The sequence below is a fragment of the Eurosta solidaginis genome, chromosome 3 (genome assembly GCF_040869045.1).
Source record: "Eurosta solidaginis isolate ZX-2024a chromosome 3, ASM4086904v1, whole genome shotgun sequence".
Classification (NCBI taxonomy): Eukaryota; Metazoa; Arthropoda; class Insecta; order Diptera; family Tephritidae; genus Eurosta; species Eurosta solidaginis.
This window is the reverse complement of record NC_090321.1, coordinates 189,507,700-189,526,817: the sequence shown is the minus strand read 5'-3', so window position 1 is coordinate 189,526,817 and position 19,118 is coordinate 189,507,700. Positions and strand designations below refer to the sequence as shown.

Genomic DNA, 19,118 nt, shown 5'->3' with positions numbered 1-19,118 from the left:
GAGTCACCCCTGGTCCACCTTTATGGCGATATCTCGAAAAGGCGTCCACCTATAGAACTAAGGCCCACGCCCTTTTAAAATACTCATTAACACCTTTCATTTGATACCCATATAGTACAAACAAATTCTAGAGTCACCCCTGGTCCACCTTTATGGCGATATATCGAAAAGGCGTCCACATATAGAACTAAGGCCCACGCCCTCTTAAAATAATCATTAAAACCTTTCATTTGATACCCATATTGTACAAACGCATTCTAGAGTCACCCTGGTCCACGTTTATGGCGATATCCCGAAAAGGCGTCCACCTATAGAACTAAGGCCCACGCCCTTTTAAAATACTCATTAACACCATTTATTTGATACCCATATCGTACAAACACATTTTAGAGTCACCCCTGGTCCACCTTTATGGCGATATCTCGAAAAGGTGTCCACCTATAGAACTAAGGCCCACTCCCTTTTAAAATACTCATTAACACCTTTCATTTGATACCCATATACTACAAACAAATTCTAGAGTCACCCCTGGTCCACCTTTATGGCGATATCTCGAAAAGGCGTCCACCTATAGAACTAAGGCCCACGCCCTTTTAAAATACTCATTAACACCTTTCATTTGATACCCATATACTACAAACAAATTCTAGAGTCACCCCTGGTCCACCTTTATGGCGATATCTCGAAAAGGCGTCCACCTATAGAACTAAGGCCCACGCCCTTTTAAAATACTCATTAACACCTTTCATTTGATACCCATATCGTACAAACACATTCTAGAATCACCCCTGGTCCACCTTTATGGCGATATCTCGAAAAGGCGTCCACCTATAGAACTAAGGCCCACGCCCTTTTAAAATACTCATTAACACCTTTCATTTGATACCCATATAGTACAAACAAATTCTAGAGTCACCCCTCTTCCACCTTTATGGCGATATATCGAAAAGGCGTCCACATATAGAACTAAGGCCCACGCCCTCTTAAAATAATCATTAACACCTTTCGTTTGATACCCATATTGTACAAACGCATTCTAGAGTCACCCTGGTCCACGTTTATGGCGATATCCCGAAAAGGCGTCCACCTATAGAACTAAGGCCCACGCCCTTTTAAAATACTCATTAATACCATTCATTTGATACCCATATCGTACAAACAAATTTTAGAGTCACCCCTGGTCCACCTTTATGGCGATATCTCGAAAAGGCGTCCACATATAGAACTAAGGCCCACACCCTCTTAAAATAATCATTAATACCTTTCGTCTGACACCCATATTGTACAAACGCATTCTAGAGTAACCCTGGTCCACGCTTATGGCGATATCCCGAAAAGGCGTCCATCTATAGAACTAAGGCCCACGCCCTTTTAAAATACTCATTACCACCTTTCATTTGATACCCATATCGTACAAACAAATTCTAGTGTCACCCCTGGTCCACCTTTATGGCAATATCTCGAAAAGGCGTTCAATCATAGAACTAAGGCCCACTCCCTTTTAAAACACTTATTAACACCTTTCGTTTGAGACCCATATTGTACAAACGCATTATACAGTCAACCCTGGTCCACTTTTATAGCGATATTCCGAAAATTCGTCCACCTATAGAACTAAGGCCCACTCCCTTTTAAAATACTCATTAACACCATTCATTTGATACCCATATCGTACAAACAAATTCTAGAGTCACCCCTGCTCCACCTTTATGGCAATATCTTGAAAAGGCGTCCAATCATAGAACTAAGGCCCACTCCCTTTTAAAACACTTATTAACACCTTTCGTTTGATACCCATATTGTACAAACGCATTATACAGTCAACCCTGGTCCACTTTTATAGCGATATTCCGAAAATTCGTCCACCTATAGAACTAAGGCCCACTCCCTTTTAAAATACTCATTAACACCTTTCATTTGATACCCATATAGTACAAACAAATTCTAGAGTCACCCCTGGTCCACCTTTATGGCGATATCTCGAAAAGGCGCCCACCTATAGAACTAAGGCCCACTCCCTTTTAAAATACTCATTAACACCATTCATTTGATACCCATATCGTACAAACAAATTCTAGAGTCACCCCTGGTCCACCTTTATGGCAATATCTCGAAAAGGCGTCAACCTATAGAACTAAGGCCCACGCCTTTTTAAAATACTCATTAACACCATTCATTTGATACCCATATCGTACAAACAAATTCTAGAGTCACCCCTGGTCCACCTTTATGGCAATATCTCGAAAAGGCGTCCAATCATAGAACTAAGGCCCACTCCCTTTTAAAACACTTATTAACACCTTTCGTTTGATACCCATATTGTACAAACGCATTATACAGTCAACCCTGGTCCACTTTTATAGCGATATTCCGAAAATTCGTCCACCTATAGAACTAAGGCCCACTCCCTTTTAAAATACTCATTAACACCTTTCATTTGATACCCATATAGTACAAACAAATTCTAGAGTCACCCCTGGTCCACCTTTATGGCAATATCTCGAAAAGGCGTCCACCTATAGAACTAAGGCCCACGCCTTTTTAAAATACTCATTAACACCATTCATTTGATACCCATATCGTACAAACAAATTCTAGAGTCACCCCTGGTCCACCTTTATGGCAATATCTCGAAAAGGCGTCCAATCATAGAACTAAGGCCCACTCCCTTTTAAAACACTTATTAACACCTTTCGTTTGATACCCATATTGTACAAACGCATTATACAGTCAACCCTGGTCCACTTTTATAGCGATATTCCGAAAATTCGTCCACCTATAGAACTAAGGCCCACTCCCTTTTAAAATACTCATTAACACCATTCATTTGATACCCATATCGTACAAACAAATTCTAGAGTCACCCCTGGTCCACCTTTATGGCGATATCTCGAAAAGGTGTCCACCTATAGAACTAAGGCCCACTCCCTTTTAAAATACTCATTAACACCTTTCATTTGATACCCATATACTACAAACAAATTCTAGAGTCACCCCTGGTCCACCTTTATGGCGATATCTCGAAAAGGCGTCCACCTATAGAACTAAGGCCCACGCCCTTTTAAAATACTCATTAACACCTTTCATTTGATACCCATATCGTACAAACAAATTTTAGAGTCACCCCTGGTCCACCTTTATGGCGATATCTCGAAAAGGCGTCCACCTATAGAACTAAGGTCCACGCTCTTTTAAAATACTCATTAACACCTTTCATTTGATACCCATATCGTACAAACACATTCTAGAATCACCCCTGGTCCACCTTTATGGCGATATCTCGAAAAGGCGTCCACCTATAGAACTAAGGCCCACGCCCTTTTAAAATACTCATTAACACCATTCATTTGATACCCATATCGTACAAACAAATTTTAGAGTCACCCCTGGTCCACCTTTATGGCGATATCTCGAAAAGGCGTCCACCTATAGAACTAAGGCCCACGCTCTTTTAAAATACTCATTAACACCTTTCATTTGATACCCATATAGTACAAACAAATTCTAGAGTCACCCCTGGTCCACCTTTATGGCGATATATCGAAAAGGCGTCCACATATAGAACTAAGGCCCACGCCCTCTTAAAATAATCATTAATACCTTTCATTTGATACCCATATTGTACAAACGCATTCTAGAGTCACCCTGGTCCAGGCATGCTTAACGAACGAAACGATATCATTTCGTTACGATAATCAACGCTAATAAACGAAACGAAGTCACTTCGTTTCGTTTATTAACGTTAAGATCGTGAAATTAACGTTAATTAGACGTTCTTAACGTTAATAAACGAAACGAAGTGACTTCGTTTCGTTTATTAGCGTTGATTATCGTAACGAAATGATATCGTTTCGTTCGTTAAGCATGCCTGCCCTGGTCCACGTTTATGGCGATATCCCGAAAAGGCGTCCAACTATAGAACTAAGGCCCACGCCCTTTTAAAATACTCATTAACACCATTTATTTGATACCCATATCGTACAAACACATTTTAGAGTCACCCCTGGTCCACCTTTATGGCGATATCTCGAAAAGGTGTCCACCTATAGAACTAAGGCCCACTCCCTTTTAAAATACTCATTAACACCTTTCATTTGATACCCATATACTACAAACAAATTCTAGAGTCACCCTGGTCCACGTTTATGGCGATATCCCGAAAAGGCGTCCACCTATAGAACTAAGGCCCACGCCCTTTTAAAATACTCATTAACACCATTTATTTGATACCCATATCGTACAAACACATTCTAGAATCACCCCTGGTCCACCTTTATGGCGATATCTCGAAAAGGCGTCCACCTATAGAAATAAAGCCCACTCCCTTTTAAAATACTCATTAGCACCTTTCGTTTGATGCCCATATCGTACAAACGCATTCTAGAGTCACCCTGGTCCACGCTTATGGCGATATCCCGAAAAGGCGTCCACCTATAGAACTAAGGCCCACGCCCTTTTAAAATACTCATTAACACCATTTATTTGATACCCATATCGTACAAACACATTTTAGAGTCACCCCTGGTCCACCTTTATGGCGATATCTCGAAAAGGTGTCCACCTATAGAACTAAGGCCCACTCCCTTTTAAAATACTCATTAACACCTTTCATTTGATACCCATATACTACAAACAAATTCTAGAGTCACCCCTGGTCCACCTTTATGGCGATATCTCGAAAAGGCGTCCACCTATAGAACTAAGGCCCACGCCCTTTTAAAATACTCATTAACACCTTTCATTTGATACCCATGTCGTACAAACACATTCTAGAATCACCCCTGGTCCACCTTTATGGCGATATCTCGAAAAGGCGTCCACCTATAGAACTAAGGCCCACGCCCTTTTAAAATACTCATTAACACCATTCATTTGATACCCATATCGTACAAACAAATTTTAGAGTCACCCCTGGTCCACCTTTATGGCGATATCTCGAAAAGGCGTCCACCTATAGAACTAAGGCCCACGCCCTTTTAAAATACTCATTAACACCTTTCATTTGATACCCATATAGTACAAACAAATTCTAGAGTCACCCCTGGTCCACCTTTATGGCGATATATCGAAAAGGCGTCCACATATAGAACTAAGGCCCACGCCCTCTTAAAATAATCATTAAAACCTTTCATTTGATACCCATATTGTACAAACGCATTCTAGAGTCACCCTGGTCCACGTTTATGGCGATATCCCGAAAAGGCGTCCACCTATAGAACTAAGGCCCACGCCCTTTTAAAATACTCATTAACACCATTTATTTGATACCCATATCGTACAAACACATTTTAGAGTCACCCCTGGTCCACCTTTATGGCGATATCTCGAAAAGGTGTCCACCTATAGAACTAAGGCCCACTCCCTTTTAAAATACTCATTAACACCTTTCATTTGATACCCATATACTACAAACAAATTCTAGAGTCACCCCTGGTCCACCTTTATGGCGATATCTCGAAAAGGCGTCCACCTATAGAACTAAGGCCCACGCCCTTTTAAAATACTCATTAACACCTTTCATTTGATACCCATATACTACAAACAAATTCTAGAGTCACCCCTGGTCCACCTTTATGGCGATATCTCGAAAAGGCGTCCACCTATAGAACTAAGGCCCACGCCCTTTTAAAATACTCATTAACACCTTTCATTTGATACCCATATCGTACAAACACATTCTAGAATCACCCCTGGTCCACCTTTATGGCGATATCTCGAAAAGGCGTCCACCTATAGAACTAAGGCCCACGCCCTTTTAAAATACTCATTAACACCTTTCATTTGATACCCATATAGTACAAACAAATTCTAGAGTCACCCCTCTTCCACCTTTATGGCGATATATCGAAAAGGCGTCCACATATAGAACTAAGGCCCACGCCCTCTTAAAATAATCATTAACACCTTTCGTTTGATACCCATATTGTACAAACGCATTCTAGAGTCACCCTGGTCCACGTTTATGGCGATATCCCGAAAAGGCGTCCACCTATAGAACTAAGGCCCACGCCCTTTTAAAATACTCATTAATACCATTCATTTGATACCCATATCGTACAAACAAATTTTAGAGTCACCCCTGGTCCACCTTTATGGCGATATCTCGAAAAGGCGTCCACATATAGAACTAAGGCCCACACCCTCTTAAAATAATCATTAATACCTTTCGTCTGACACCCATATTGTACAAACGCATTCTAGAGTAACCCTGGTCCACGCTTATGGCGATATCCCGAAAAGGCGTCCATCTATAGAACTAAGGCCCACGCCCTTTTAAAATACTCATTACCACCTTTCATTTGATACCCATATCGTACAAACAAATTCTAGTGTCACCCCTGGTCCACCTTTATGGCAATATCTCGAAAAGGCGTTCAATCATAGAACTAAGGCCCACTCCCTTTTAAAACACTTATTAACACCTTTCGTTTGAGACCCATATTGTACAAACGCAGTATACAGTCAACCCTGGTCCACTTTTATAGCGATATTCCGAAAATTCGTCCACCTATAGAACTAAGGCCCACTCCCTTTTAAAATACTCATTAACACCATTCATTTGATACCCATATCGTACAAACAAATTCTAGAGTCACCCCTGCTCCACCTTTATGGCAATATCTTGAAAAGGCGTCCAATCATAGAACTAAGGCCCACTCCCTTTTAAAACACTTATTAACACCTTTCGTTTGATACCCATATTGTACAAACGCATTATACAGTCAACCCTGGTCCACTTTTATAGCGATATTCCGAAAATTCGTCCACCTATAGAACTAAGGCCCACTCCCTTTTAAAATACTCATTAACACCTTTCATTTGATACCCATATAGTACAAACAAATTCTAGAGTCACCCCTGGTCCACCTTTATGGCGATATCTCGAAAAGGCGCCCACCTATAGAACTAAGGCCCACTCCCTTTTAAAATACTCATTAACACCATTCATTTGATACCCATATCGTACAAACAAATTCTAGAGTCACCCCTGGTCCACCTTTATGGCAATATCTCGAAAAGGCGTCAACCTATAGAACTAAGGCCCACGCCTTTTTAAAATACTCATTAACACCATTCATTTGATACCCATATCGTACAAACAAATTCTAGAGTCACCCCTGGTCCACCTTTATGGCAATATCTCGAAAAGGCGTCCAATCATAGAACTAAGGCCCACTCCCTTTTAAAACACTTATTAACACCTTTCGTTTGATACCCATATTGTACAAACGCATTATACAGTCAACCCTGGTCCACTTTTATAGCGATATTCCGAAAATTCGTCCACCTATAGAACTAAGGCCCACTCCCTTTTAAAATACTCATTAACACCATTCATTTGATACCCATATCGTACAAACAAATTCTAGAGTCACCCCTGCTCCACCTTTATGGCAATATCTTGAAAAGGCGTCCAATCATAGAACTAAGGCCCACTCCCTTTTAAAACACTTATTAACACCTTTCGTTTGATACCCATATTGTACAAACGCATTATACAGTCAACCCTGGTCCACTTTTATAGCGATATTCCGAAAATTCGTCCACCTATAGAACTAAGGCCCACTCCCTTTTAAAATACTCATTAACACCTTTCATTTGATACCCATATAGTACAAACAAATTCTAGAGTCACCCCTGGTCCACCTTTATGGCAATATCTCGAAAAGGCGTCCACCTATAGAACTAAGGCCCACGCCTTTTTAAAATACTCATTAACACCATTCATTTGATACCCATATCGTACAAACAAATTCTAGAGTCACCCCTGGTCCACCTTTATGGCAATATCTCGAAAAGGCGTCCAATCATAGAACTAAGGCCCACTCCCTTTTAAAACACTTATTAACACCTTTCGTTTGATACCCATATTGTACAAACGCATTATACAGTCAACCCTGGTCCACTTTTATAGCGATATTCCGAAAATTCGTCCACCTATAGAACTAAGGCCCACTCCCTTTTAAAATACTCATTAACACCATTCATTTGATACCCATATCGTACAAACAAATTCTAGAGTCACCCCTGGTCCACCTTTATGGCAATATCTCGAAAAGGCGTCCACCTATAGAACTAAGGCCCACGCCTTTTTAAAATACTCATTAACACCATTCATTTGATACCCATATCGTACAAACAAATTCTAGAGTCACCCCTGGTCCACCTTTATGGCAATATCTCGAAAAGGCGTCCAATCATAGAACTAAGGCCCACTCCCTTTTAAAACACTTATTAACACCTTTCGTTTGATACCCATATTGTACAAACGCATTATACAGTCAACCCTGGTCCACTTTTATAGCGATATTCCGAAAATTCGTCCACCTATAGAACTAAGGCCCACTCCCTTTTAAAATACTCATTAACACCTTTCATTTGATACCCATATAGTACAAACAAATTCTAGAGTCACCCCTGGTCCACCTTTATGGCGATATCTCAAAAAGGCGCCCACCTATAGAACTAAGGCCCACTCCCTTTTAAAATACTCATTAACACCATTCGTTTGATACCCATATCGTACAAACAAATTCTAGAGTCACCCCTGGTCCACCTTTATGGCAATATCTCGAAAAGGCGTCCACCTATAGAACTAAGGCCCACGCCTTTTGAAAATACTCATTAACACCATTCATTTGATACCCATATCGTACAAACAAATTCTAGAGTCACCCCTGGTCCACCTTTATGGCAATATCTCGAAAAGGCGTCCAATCATAGAACTAAGGCCCACTCCCTTTTAAAACACTTATTAACACCTTTCGTTTGATACCCATATTGTACAAACGCATTATACAGTCAACCCTGGTCCACTTTTATAGCGATATTCCGAAAATTCGTCCACCTATAGAACTAAGGCCCACTCCCTTTTAAAATACTCATTAACACCTTTCATTTGATACCCATATAGTACAAACAAATTCTAGAGTCACCCCTGGTCCACCTTTATGGCGATATCTCGAAAAGGCGCCCACCTATAGAACTAAGGCCCACTCCCTTTTAAAATGTTCATTAACCCCTTTCATTTGATACCCATATTGCACAAACGCATTCTAGAGTCAACCCTGGTCCACTTTTATAACGATATTCCGAAAAGGCGTCCACCTATAGAACTAAGGCCCACTCCCTTTTAAAATACTCATTAACACCTTTCGTTTGATACCCATATAGTACAAACAAATTCTAGAGTCACCCCTGGTCCACCTTTATGGCGATATCTCGAAAAGGCGTCCACATATAGAACTAAGGCCCACGCCCTCTTAAAATACTCATTAATACCTTTCGTTTGACACCCATACTGTACAAACGCATTACAGATCTATGGCCCACTCCCTCTTAAAATACTCTTTAATACCTTTCATTTGATACACATGTCATGGAAACATATTCCACGGTTACCCTCGGTTCATTTTCCTATATGGTTATTTTCCCTTATGTTGCCAGCATAGCTCTCAACTGAGTATGTAATGTTCGGTTACACCCGAACTTAACCTTCCTTACTTGTTTTATTAAAAATTGATCTACTTGCTATCGGAAAAGTATCGATTCCTTATCGGATCCTATAACAAACAGATAAAAGCTCGGCGATGCTCTTTTCAAAAAGCTTAAAACATTTTTTGAAAGTTAGCTTTGTTCTGGCTGACGAGTTCTACTTGGAAAAATATGCTCAACATAGCTGGGGAACAAAAAACTAATATGCAGGAAATTTTTTTATGTGGCTATCTAATCTTTATCACTTTTTTATACTAAAAGTCAATGTTTTACAAAACTGCATATTCAAAAAAACACTAACATTTTTTTGTGAAAATTTTGAAGTTTTACTGAAGATTCGTGTTTCAAATTCGAGTTTTCGCGATTTTTGCGTAAGATCTTTAACTTTGGTTGATATCAATAAATATTTATACGTTGTATTATAATAAAAATTGCGAAAACAATTTTGCTTAAGCAAAACTGTGTGAATATTGCAAAGATTTCCTATGACAATACTTTTTCCGTTTCAACGTTTTTTTATTATTTTCGCTGTGCCTCTATAATTTTTTCTGTTTTTTTTTATTTAAAATAACTGCCGTTGCATTGCTATATTCTACATACTTCTTTGTGTGTTTTTGATATCGTTATCGCCTCATTTCTTTAGTCGCTTTGGGAACACTGTAGTAGAAAAATTGCTTTCATATCCATCGGAGCATAAGAACAACTTGTATGCATTTTTATTTTGTATCTATCCTTCTATTTGTCGATTTATATTTAAGAAGCATTTTTTAACTTATTACATTACTAGTTCTTTGTTGACTTACCTCGCATATTGATTGACTTATATTTTGTAGATTTAATCGAAAAATGCGATCCCTGTAAGAAAATAAAAATTTTCTTTTATTGTACATTTTATTTATTACTGGCTATAGTTTTATATATTTGAAAAGTTTGAAGTCGCAATCAAGCTGTTATTTAAAAAGTTTTGAATTTTTTAATATTTAATCCCTATCAATTTAAGAGAAATAAAATAATTTAAAAAACAATTTTAAGTTAAACGGTTTTATTGAAAACAATATTTACATGAAATTATAATAATAAGAAAAGCTAGAAAATAATTAGGTAGGTCCTAGGTACTAGTCATCACACTCCTTATCAATCTAGGGCGTTGATCAGACAATTAAATAAAAGCGTTGGACGCGTGAAATTTCTAAATATGTGAGGCGTAGCATAACCTGATTAAAGTTCAGTCGGTTTTACTTATGACTATCAATAGAAATTTGACGCGCCCAACGCTTTTATTTAATTGTCTGATCAACGCCCTAGATTGATAAGGAATGTGATGACTAGTACCTAGGACCTACCTAATTATTTTCTAGCTTTTCGTATTATTATTATTTCATGTAAGTATTGTTTACAATAAAACCGTTTAACTTAAAAATTTTTTTTTAATTATTTTATTTTCAAGTTTTTAGTCTTTATTTAATTGCCTATTATTTCTCATTATATTTAGTTCATTTAGTGACTCATTATTACAAGGACTCTTTCCTGACAATTTATTACAACCTAAGTCCTCAATACATAATCCTTCCAAAGACTTTACTCGACTCTGCGCCACGTATGTTTGTCCCTCCTCCAAATCCAAAATATTTTGATGTCACTTCTGCTGGACTGTATGCAATATTTGTTCCAAATATGAGCCAAGTCGGGCATCATAGGTCGCTTTCTATTCATGTATGTATTATGTGTTCCAAATATGGACCAAATGAAATCGGACCAAAAATACGATTTTTTTGAATATCTCGATCCTTTCGCCACCTAGCGGCGATTTTTTTGATAGGTCGCTTTCTGTTCTTGTATGTATTATGTGTTCCAAGCATGAGCCAAGTCGGACCACAAATACGATTTTTGTGAATATCTCGATCCTTGCGCCACCTAGCGGCGATTTTTTTTAACAGATCGATTTCTATTCTTGCATGTATTATAAAATATGAGCCAAATCGGGCATCATAGGTCGCTTTCTATTCATATATGTATTATGTGTTCCAAATATGAACCAAATGAAATCGGACCACAAATACGATTTTTTTGAATATCTCGATCCTTACGCCACCTAGCGGCGATTTTTTTGATAGGTCGCTTTCTATTCTTGTATGTATTATGTGTTCCAAGCATGAGCCAAGTCGGACCACAAATACGATTTTTGTGAATATCTCGATCCTTGCGCCACCTAGCGGCGATTTTTTTAACGAGTCGATTTCTATTCTTGCATGTATTATATGTTCCAAATATGAGTCAAATCGGATCACAAATGCGAATTTTGCGAATATCTCGATCCTTGCGCCATCTAGCGGCGATTTTTTTCTTATTATTGCATTGTTATCGGGTTCTGAACTATATTCCAAGATTCAAGCTTGTAGCTTATCGGGAAGTTACTTAAATTTCAATTACAAGATTCGTTCACAACGGCCGTGCATGCGGCCTGCCTGTCAACTCAAGCTAATAAAACCGTTTAAAAATTACCCCCAGCTGTGCTGTATACGTCTTGATTATGCTTGGCGTATTATGTTCCCTCGAAATGTTATATCTGGCTTCGTAACTGGATGTAGATTGTACTCAATATAAATACAACTGGAACTATTACTTTTACTGTATATTTACTGTATGGTAATTATAATGTATATTTTCATAATGTAGCTCAAATTTCAGCTTTCAGGGTATAGACTAAATCACGATCTCTAAATAAACGGAAGGATGAACTCTTACGTCGATAATTATTCAATTCTCTGGGCTGGTGGTGACTGATATGGTGTGATCAAATGAGCTGATTTACTGCTTTTACCGAAAGGAATCTGTACCTTCCCTTACCACGTGGTCGATGCAGATACATAGCTCGGCAATAGACATCAATTAGCGCAATACACCAGACGATCGACTGCCGACCTTAAGTAACGTAACGATTTTTACAGACAACAAGCTTGTCGAATCGAAAGTTCCCAGAATCGACGCAGCATGCCTTTGACCCTAGGATGTATCTTGAGAGTCTCTTAACTACAAATAAAGTTCTGACGAAAAAGTCAAAAGAAATGAAAATAAAAATTACTCGATTCAATCGAAAAATCTCAGAACACTCGATTTCAAGCTTGACAATTTTCGAGTAATAAGCATTATTTAGTTTTACGATCAGTGAATGAAAACCATTTTCACTCCAGCGATAGCTATGTAGCTATCAAACTATTTCTAAATTTTTAATAGATTATGGATCAAAGTAGTACTATTTGGCGCTAGTTCACATATTTCATTAATATGATCCACCATTTCAGATCTATTGTGATTAAAAAAGAAGTTATAGCGATCATGGATGGTATAACACGATAGGGGCTCAGAGGCTTTATTTTGTAACTCGATTCGAAAGAAACATCTTTCGGATTTGAAAAAGAAAAGGTAATTAATTTGACAGCTTTCGAATTGCATTTCCTTTCGAATCGATTTACAGTATAATCCTCCAAGTGCGCGCGTACTCGTTGCTCGAATGCCTGGGCTGCTCGAAAATGTGTGAAAAAAATTTAGAGCTCTAAAAGATAAACTTAATGTACAGATATTCTTTACATAACTGTTGTACAAATGCGCAAGTTGAGCTGATTTATGCACAAACGGTTTGGCAATGGTCAAGTTGAAAACTTTTTAATTTTTCACTAAACAAGTGTTAAGAGGTTTGTGGTGATAATTTGTACTCAAAAGCAAAAAAGAATTTAAGTAAGCGTTTGTAGGAATTTTAAAGTACTTTGGCAAGCTGTTGCATATAAATATTAAGCATCATTAAATTGTGCTTACAAAAAATGTTTTAGAAGCAAATGAATTTAAATCGCACAAAGGATAATATTGTTTTTAAAAAATATTTTATTAATAACTAAGACGATGCAAGCGTCAAAGAGCAAATCTTAAACAAATAAACCTAAAAGATAAATACTCTCAAAAATTAGAGTATTTGATTTCCATTCAAATTTTTGATGTTAGTGCATTAGCAAAGATAGTTCAACCTGATTTTAGCAATATCTAATGAGTCCCCATGGCCTCCATATCAGATGGCTGCACAACAAAAGCAGTAGACCCGGACTCGCGTATGAATGAGCTTTGCTTCAAAATAAAAAGTAAGCTCTTTTGACTATGCAAAAACGGAAACCTCGACACAAAAATTCGGAAGCCTTAATCAAAAAAAAAAAAAAAGTAAGGACGGGACTGTCTTCGGCTATGCCGAATACTTCATACTTTTCATCAACGGGGCTGAACAATAATCTTATACCGTTCGTAATCTCCAAATAATCGGATGTATAAGATAGGAAATATATAGTGAGCAGATATACATACCTAAACGATTTTTAAGATAAATATAAAATAAAAAATAGCAAAAAACCCCCTTATCTGAGCAATCGGTTTTATGGGATATATATTATATATAGCTCCGATCGAAATGATGAAATCTTCTATGATATATTAGAATAAATATCACCAAGTTTCACGTTTTTATATTGGAAACTAAGGGAGAATGGCCAAAAATCTTTCTATCTGAACGATCGGTTGTATGGGATAGGTATATACTGTATACATATAGCTCCGCTCAAAGTGATTTTTTCAGGAAATCTTCTACGATATATTAGAATAAATATCACCAAATTTAACGTTTTTATATTGGATATTAAGGGAGAAATGGCTAAAAATCTTTCTATCTGAACGATCGGTTGTATGGGATATATATTATATATAGCTCCGATCGAAGTGATTCTTTCATGAAATATTCTATGATATATTAGAATAAATATCACCAAGTTTAACGTTTTTATATTGGAAATTAAGGGAGAAATTGCCAAACATCTTTCTATCAAAACGATCAGTTGTATGGGATATATACTATATATAGCTCCGAGAAAAGTGATTTTTCAGGATATCTTCTATGATATATTAAAATATATATCACCGAGTTTCACGATTATACTTTCTAAATTGCGGAAGGAGTGACCAAAATCGTCTTATCTGAACGATGGGTTGTATGGGAAATATATGTTATAGTGGTCCGATCCTAACGGATCCGACAAATGTCTTATATAACAAAAATACATCATTGTCCCAAATTTCATTGAGATATATCAAAATTTGAGGGACTAGTTTGCGTTCAAACAGACAGACGGACGGACGGACAGACGGACATGGCTATATCAACTCAGTTCGTCGCCCTGATCAATTTGGTATACTTAATGGTGAGTCTATCTTCAATATTTCTCAACGTTACAAACATCATCACCAAAGTTAATATACCATTTCATGTTCACGAAAGGTATAATTAAGTTACTATTGCTTATATATCCGTCTGTGTATCAGTCAGCCTTTTCCTCTGCGCACTTATCGTTACATGTTTTTTTGCAAATATTTTTGTTTAAGCTACGGTATGAAAATGTAAGTTGACATACTTTTTCATTTCAGCCAGGATGCTTCTTAGTTATGAAATGAATGGAATTATTCGGAAAAAATCTCGAAATAATCTCGAAAACAGCCGAAAATATGTCAAAAATAATACAAAAGAGTCGAGCGATAGTCCCGAAATGATCCCTAATGATACCCAAAAAACGATACCGAAATAGCTCCAAAACCGTTCTTCAATTGATCCCGAAATCCTGTCCAAAATGGTCCCCAAAGTAACCAAAAACAATATCGAAATATTTCCAATAATTAGGCGATAGCGCCAAATTAAGGAGTACCGAAACAATTGTAAATCGAAAAAATTAACCAAGCAAATTTAATTCGGAAAACAAGCCAACACCTTTAGGAAAGTGCTCCCCAAAGATTTAATGATTTCATAGAAGCTCCGTTAGATTTCGAAGCAGACAAAATGTGTTCCCTTAAAGTTCAGAAAAGATCCCGTCAAAGGGAGGAGAGGCTAGCACTGCTCACTTTTACACAATCCTTAAACCACAATATAAGACGTAGAAATAGAATACTATTGGTCTAGCTCAAATAGAATAAAATTAAAAAAAAAAAATTTGTTTAAGTGATTAGTGATTAAAAAAGTGTTTGCTTGATAGCGTAGAAAATACTGGGTGTTGAAATACGAGCAATCGAAAAAGAATTTAATGAATTTTACTATGATAAAAGCGTGAGTTAATGAAATGAAGATAAAATCATAAGTTTTGTTGAATTCAGTGAAAAATGTTAATATTGATTTTTTAAGTGGTTTGGAGTGATCCAGTTTGTTTGAGAGACTTACTGTACATTTGTATGCCTGAGCGAGTAGTCTCGGACGGATCCTCTTCATACTGCAACGGGTACTGGAAGACAGGTCTGATCAGACAGTTCCTGATACTAAATTTAAATTCGTCTTCCCTGAAATGTTGAGGTGTAATATATTTAAAATATATTGACATTGAAAATTAACAATGAAAACTGGGATTCAAGGAGTTGTGTAGCGCAACATATAGCCTCTCCAACCCAATTGTCAACCTCACCTTCGAGCGGCGAATCCCGTTTCACTAACAGACGAGGCCCTAGCGACCCCAAGCTCCTCATGGAACTTGGGGGTGGGGAGGGAGGGATGGCCTGAAGGTTCAATGTGGCCATATAAATCGTTCCCGAGATGGTCGCGCCAGCACCTTAATGGTGCTGTGTTACCGGAGTGTATCGGATCTGTATCCGACAAAGGACCATCACATCGATAACACTCCCCAAAGCCTTCGGGGAGTAACCTAATCGCTGCAACAACAACAACAACAACAACAATGAAAACTTTCCGGAAATTCGGCGAAAATTTACGGATTCCCATGGAATGCTCGTTCAAAGTACTTGATAATAAGTTCCTAATTTCTTCCTTACTAGCTTATTTTTTATTCATTTTATTTACAAGCATAATGCGGTTAAATTGTTGTCAAACTGTAATCATTAATCTTCATTTCACTGATGCTCTTTGGCAAGTAGAAGTTGACATTTAAACAAATGGTAATGCAGAGAGACGATGAACGCAAGTTTGTAGTTGCACCCGCATGAAATATTTACGTTGATTTGAGCTTAAAAAAAATTAAAAGGCGCAAAGATTTATTACTTGTAAAAGTTATAGACATTTTCTGAACAATGGGAATTTGCAAGACCAAACAAAGCAGGATATCTAAAGAAGGCAATGGTACATTTTATTCACTTATTCTGTGGTCGTTGTATGATCAATCCTAAGTTTTTCACACAAAAAGGGGGTTGAATGACCAAGAAGGTTCAGCGCTGTCATATCAAATCGTTACCTCAAAGGTCGTGCTAGCACCTTAATGGTGCTGTTTTTCGGAACCAACCGGATAAAATTAGGCGAACGACCATAAACAACGATAAAACTCCCTAAAACCTTCTATACGTCTCTTTATCATCACCAGAAGAGAAAAAGAACCCCAGTATTTTTAATTTTAATGGAAGAAAGTGGCTTCAATTCCGTTAACAAAAGTTAATAATGGGTTACAGACTATCGATACAAAAAACGGTAGCTGAACTGAGAAAAGCTAGTTACTTATTTTAGATTAAATATTCGTATCCTCTAAGTCGATAAATGGAGAAAAGTGATTATTGAGGACGAAAAACACACTTCTCTGTATACATTGTCACAGTAAAATTGACGATAGTGCCTTATGACCTAGCAAGGACCAGGGTATTGTTGAATATCACTGAGTCGACTGCAGTGCATAGTTCGCTTACATTAATTTACAAAAAGAAGAAAATTGCCATTGGAATTTGGAACTCGATGAAAACCTGTGAGGTCACAACTCAAGCGAGGCTTGCGTTTAACCTGCACCCAGAAATAATGGGAATCCTCTTGAATGATTGTAGGAATTACAGTCAAGAGAAAGAAAGGGTTGCCCACTTTCTATGCGTGCCTACAGTCCTAGCAAATATCTGGTAGAAATATTCCTCTGCATAAAGGAAAAAAGTGTACAGAAGTTTTTTCACGATTCGTCGATTCTCTTTCCAAATTTGGCTCCGAAAACGTAGAAGAATGATTGCTCAAAAAACAGGGTACTGCTACGCCTATATTTTAAATACAATTTAGAAATTAATCGACATATATATAAAAGTTCATGTCCTGCGGTCGCTAGATCAAGGCTGCAGTTATTAGAGGCGGCAGAGTTGCCAGATCTTGCGGCAGCAAATAAGCTACGTGCTAGAAAACTTTTAGTGCCAAAAGGACGGAGTTATTCCATAAAAAAAGGACTGGTACCTGATTGGGGCTCTTCTGTTTGCTCGTTAAACTAATTCTGTTAACACTATGGAGATGATCAGTCTATGTGAGGTGTTTATTGACCGGCCAGTTTAACCCAACATATATAAACTTATTTCACGCAAAGATTATTCATATGCATTCGCATGATTTTGTGTACTTAATCCACTTAGAATAAGCAATTTGGGTTTTGGTTTTTATGGAAATTTTTATTTGATTTAATTTTTTATTTTTTCTAAATTTGATAAATAAAGTCTGGGTATTAAATTATCACAGAATTACATTGTATTTTGAGATAATCGTATATATTATTTCTAATTGCTATTTTTATGTGCAGGTCCCTTTTTCACTCTTATTTGGATTACAAACTTATAAATAAAAGTTTGGTTGTAAAGATGGAGATTCGGACTATTAGCGAGCTTTGGGGAATTTTGGTCGTAGCGCTTTTGTTTAGCTACATTTTATTAAAATAATTTGCAAAAATAAACGATTGATCTATTTGCATTATGGCACTATTGTGAATATTTGCACTGCATTACCGGCAGTTGCTACCAGTCACCAGATGGCAGCGCAAGCTGTAATTTTATGTTGATTGATAGAACAGCTGATTTCGGTTGATATTTGATAAGAGACTTTTATATTTGTTGCGCAAGATGCACACGAGTCTGGCTCGTATTTTATAAATAAAAAAGGGTGGCGATTGCATGCTTGCTAACCCTATTTTTAGCAGGAGTCCTAGACACGGTCAGAACAAGTTTTATGTAAAATCTCATGGCAATACATTTTTTTTAATGAAATTTATAGCAAAAAAACTTGTGAGGATGACTCCTTGGGCTCAGCTGATGGATGGACCAATGAATGGATAAGCACTGCTAATTTTTTTTTTCGGTTGACTTAAGTCAGCTATCTCAAATTGTTAGACCGGTCAAATCAATAGGGGCTATCGAAAAAGTAGGATTTTTTTGTTCTTGCAGTTACTCACAAAATGTTTCTCTGGATCCGCCCTAATAAAACGGCTTTGCTTTCGAGGAGACCAAGTCTTAGGCCTTGCATAGCTGAGTACAAAAACAAATGGGGTTATATTGAACTTAACAAAATAATTTAAGTTGATGTTATTTCCAAGAGAAAGTCAGCCGAAAAGGCTATATGAACTCGATCTCTCTGGTCCGGTAGCATAGAAACTAACCAGCCATGTTCATATCTGCGTATCACTTGTACAACAATTTATTAAATTTACTTCGATAAACGGATTTGGCATCATTTAAAGCGCATGAACTTGAAGTTTGTAGGGACCAAAAAATTAATAGGTTTAAGCAAAAGAATAGGGTGACATAATTTCTCTTTTTCCAAATAATTAGCAGCTAATACGCGACAAAATACCAGCAATGTCGCGCTTCGATCAGTG

General features: G+C 37.5%; 1 protein-coding gene across 4 annotated transcripts in view; it reads right to left on the bottom strand.

Moving 5' to 3' along the window:
* The window catches only part of Sema2b (Semaphorin 2b), a 484,623-nt gene that overhangs the window by 114,289 nt on the left and 351,216 nt on the right, over window positions 1–19,118 (bottom strand). For all 4 annotated transcript variants that reach the window (XR_010951199.1, XM_067774324.1, XM_067774326.1 and 1 more), the window contains exon 4: window positions 10,299–10,350. Coding sequence is in view for 3 of the 4 variants with exons in the window: in XM_067774324.1 (XP_067630425.1) it covers window positions 10,299–10,350 (52 nt within the window). In the remaining variant the exon portion in view is untranslated. The remainder of the gene's footprint in view (window positions 1–10,298; window positions 10,351–19,118) is intronic.